Below are 3,987 nucleotides of genomic sequence, written 5' to 3' on the forward strand. Positions count from 1 at the left end.
GGGTCCCTGACGGGATTCGAACCCACGACCTTACGGTTGCGAGTCCGAGAGCATAACCACTAGGCTACCGACGCCACTGTCTGTCTGTCTCTCTGCCTCTCTCTCTTTCTCTCCCCCCCCTCTCTATCTCTCTCTCTCTCCTCTTCAGTTCACTATACCTTTCTCTTTCTCTCGGTCCATATTTCTCGCTTTTTCACTCTTCTCTGTTTCTTTTCTTTCCTTTTCACGTTCTAGCTTTATATTCCCTGACTCTCTTTCTCTTAGACACATTTTCATACTTACCTGTGCATGTGGGTACACAGACTGATAATCAAGTAAAAAAAAAACCCGGTGAAATTGAATACATATTAATAAATTGCTATTACGTGAATATATACACATAAGGGAGCGTTCATGGCCAATTAGGTTAAGGTGTTGGTCTCTCCTTCAAAGGTCCGGGGTTCGAATCCGGGTAGCGACGGACAAACTTTCTTCCCTAAAATTATCTCCTTTCACCTCCTTTCCTGTTCTCTAACCATTTCTGTGGTCTGCTTTCGTCTCCACTTTCTGCCCCCACCCCTCACCTCCCCTGGGCTCCTGACTCTTCCTGTAGCCTTTCCACTGCTTCTCCTTGGCTCCTTCTTACTGTTGCCTTTCATCCGCACCCCTGATCTTCTGATAGAAAAGATCTACACCTAGCCTTCTCTGACAACGGCGAAAAATCTCGGAGGTCTCGTGTGCTTTTGCGCACGTTAAAGATACCTTGGTGGTTCAAAATCGATAAGAGTAGGTTTCGGCCGCCACCCGGGCAAAATTCAAAATTTCCTACAAAATGGAAATGTTAGGTGTGTCCCACGCGCTCATATGACCTTAATCAGTTGCGAGCGCCGTCAAACACTTACCAAAACAAAAACAAACAAAATATAAAACAAACAAAAAAGAAATATACACATACCGATGATCGGGGTACACGGAAGGAAAATAAAATGTCAGGAAGAAAGAAAGCGAGAGAGAATAAGAGGAAACGGTAAAGAAAGGAAAAAGAATGAAAAACAGAAATGAAGAAAAAACGAACAAACAAAAAAGAAAGAAAAAAAGAGAGAAAGAAAGAAAGAGAGAAAGAAAGAAAGATAGAAATTTTAATATTATGCGTCGAAAGACAGATGACTCACAAACAAAGCCATGAGGAGATAAGCGACTACAAGTTAAATACAGACAGACAGAAAGACAGACAGATAGATAGATAGAAAGATAGATAGATAGATAGACAGATAGATAGAAGACAGACAGATAGAAGACAGACAGATAGATAGATAGATAGATAGATAGATAGATAGATAGATAGATAGATAGATAGATAGATAGATAGATAGATAGATAGATAGATCTGCGAATAGAGAGTGGAGAATCCAAAAAGACTGCGAAACAGGCAAAGTAGTACACAGGCAGGAATACATTTCATAGAGAAAATTCTATTTTTAAAAGCATTTTAATGCTAACATTATGGGGGATCGCTAATGTTCACAATGTCATGATACTGTCCTCAGCCTCATCGGCCAAGTTCACCCCCGGCTCCTTCATGCTACAAGTGGCAAATTCGGAAGGGAGCCAAATCTTGGGTGAAGACACTGATAGAGAATCTCACAGAATACGTTTCAGTCAAAAGAAAGAGTCTAAAGAGTCCAATTTGAAATCAACTGTTGGTCATGACGCATCACACGAGGACAAAAGTACCAATTATACTGGTGGCTCTGCCGGGCTGCGCTCGAAGCAAGGTAGTAGAGGAAACCGTGAAGATAATGGTAAATCTACCCGGTCTCAGAGCAGTGGGAAAGTCCCGAGGACGAAGCCAAACAGCAAGTCAGGGCTAAGAACACGACAGAGGCACCCAACAGCCGTCCCCAATGAACGTTATCCTTCGAGAGCGAGCAGGAGGTCGGCAAGGCGCCCTCTAAGAAGAGACAGTTCTCCTGATGCCTTGTGCAGGAGCTCTAAGTCGTATCGATCACCGTTCAGGCATACAGGACGGTATATGAACAACAACAATAACGTTTCTCGAGTAAAAGGCGATTCTGCAAAGCGAGAGAACGAAAAGTATGGATGTCCTGAAAATCTGAGCAGCCGATTGCTGAAGAATGCAGGCACAGGAGTCGGACCAGAAAAGTCAAGCCTTTGTGATTGCATTACCGGCAATATTGGTATGGAATCTTTAAATGTTGAAGAGTACAAGAATAAGACATTAGTCAGAGAAGAAATACGTATCCCATGCAACAGTGGATTACCAAGGTCATTGGATCCAGCAAACAAGCACAGTGAGGGTAGAGGAGGTAATAGTCTGTCCTGTTTTCGATCGAGCCCGACTAGTACGAATTACAAAGTACGGTGCGCTTCAAATTTAATTGCATTACAACGCCACGAAGAGACTTTAAAATTTAAAGAAACCAATTGCATGAAAATAAGCACACAAAAGCTGAACTCAGCATCTTCTCTGGGACACAATGACCGAATTTCAGCTTTCAAAACATATGTGGCGCCAAGGGAATCAAAGTCAAGTGTAACCGTTGAAAACCAGAAGTGTGCTCCTAATATGTCAATGAACGGATGCAGTATATTAGATCTTTTCCCTCCAATTGAACATGAATCAGGGAATAACAATAACTCGCACGGCGTAGAGTCTGAAGATGTAGATCACACAAGCAGTATCCAATACTTCCAGGAGGTGAGGGAAGTCAGTCTATCCAGCAGGTCATCTCATCATGAAATCCAATTTCCTTTGAATATTCATGTTTCGAAAGGGAGGGCTAAAGATTACGATACCAGCTCAGAGTTACTTGAAATAAACTCATACCTTAACCTAGAGCCTTCTAACAATTGCCCTGAAAGCTCAAAGGGAATGAAGAAAGTATCGAAAGCAAATGTGGACAACCACCATAGTATGTGACGATAATTATGGCGAGATACTGGTTATTTTGTTCTAAGCTAAAGGGGGGTAACTAGTGTATAACTAAATCAACTCAAACGACAACACGGGTTATCATGTGTATACTATCGGGAACAGATTTTCGGAAAGCAAACGACACTTTGAAAATGACGACCCACTTTGTTATCTTTTGCTTCATATTCTAGAAGTTAGGGGTGCAGACGCAGTACGTAGTGACATGAGCCTAATCGGGCTACTCAGCAGCCGAAGAGAGTGGTACTTCTGAAAAAAGGAGAAATCTGGAGTTGTAGCGTCTCCTTGCTTTGGACCTTCAGCTCTTTATGTAAACAACATACTTTTTTTCTGATATAAAGGACAAGACGTGTTCTCATAGAAAAACAGAATAAAATTGGTTCGGCCACCTAGGCTGTTACGAAATGTCACCTAACCAGCCAGCCTCGAGAGCCTATAACACCAAGTACTCGGGCTATAAAGGACGAGGTAAACCAAGCAAAAGATGGATTAAGGGAGTCAAGGAAACCCTGCAAAATTATAATATCCCATTGAAAGAGCCGCAGAGCTGATCTACCATAGAAAACGGAATCTTCCCTTGACCCTTTACGGCAACAGAGGATGGAAAAGTAAAGAAAAGTAAAAGTTGCATAGGTTAAGACTAACAACTGAAACAATTTAGATCTTTTCCGATTACTCTCTGCCAACAATTTCTTCAAAACGAGGTTGAGATGACTATTGCTATTCTTCAATAATCTCTTTGAATTTTAAATCAATACAATTTTAACTCTTTTTAATTGTGAATCGAGCACTCCTGTATTCTGCTGTGGCGGCTTTGTGTATTTGTCCACTTTGGAAAGTATTTCCGAGTGAGTACTCTTTTTATCCTCAATTAAGTTATAAAGACATTATTTCTCTGTTACAAATTCCTCCTGCTGATAGTTTTTCACAACGTATCCACATTTTCATGATGATCATCGTCCTGGAATTCACTAAATCGCTGTAATGTAATGTCCTTGATTGATGTGTTATTCTTCTTTTCTAAGTAGGCCTAAACCGTAGAATGGGAGGGGACT

The 3,987-nt window shown here is 41.4% G+C and overlaps 1 protein-coding gene across 1 annotated transcript in view; it reads left to right on the plus strand.

Annotated features, from left to right (window-relative positions):
- Positions 1-3,987, plus strand: part of LOC101848445 — a gene marked incomplete at its 5' end in the record, with an annotated part of 23,453 nt that overhangs the window by 14,042 nt on the left and 5,424 nt on the right. Inside the window, 1 exon segment of the mRNA XM_013085145.1 lies at positions 1,527-3,986. Within this exon segment, the coding sequence (XP_012940599.1) occupies positions 1,527-2,920 (1,394 nt within the window).

Source organism: Aplysia californica, unplaced genomic scaffold (genome assembly GCF_000002075.1).
Source record: "Aplysia californica isolate F4 #8 unplaced genomic scaffold, AplCal3.0 scaffold00349, whole genome shotgun sequence".
NCBI lineage: Eukaryota > Metazoa > Mollusca > Gastropoda > Aplysiida > Aplysiidae > Aplysia > Aplysia californica.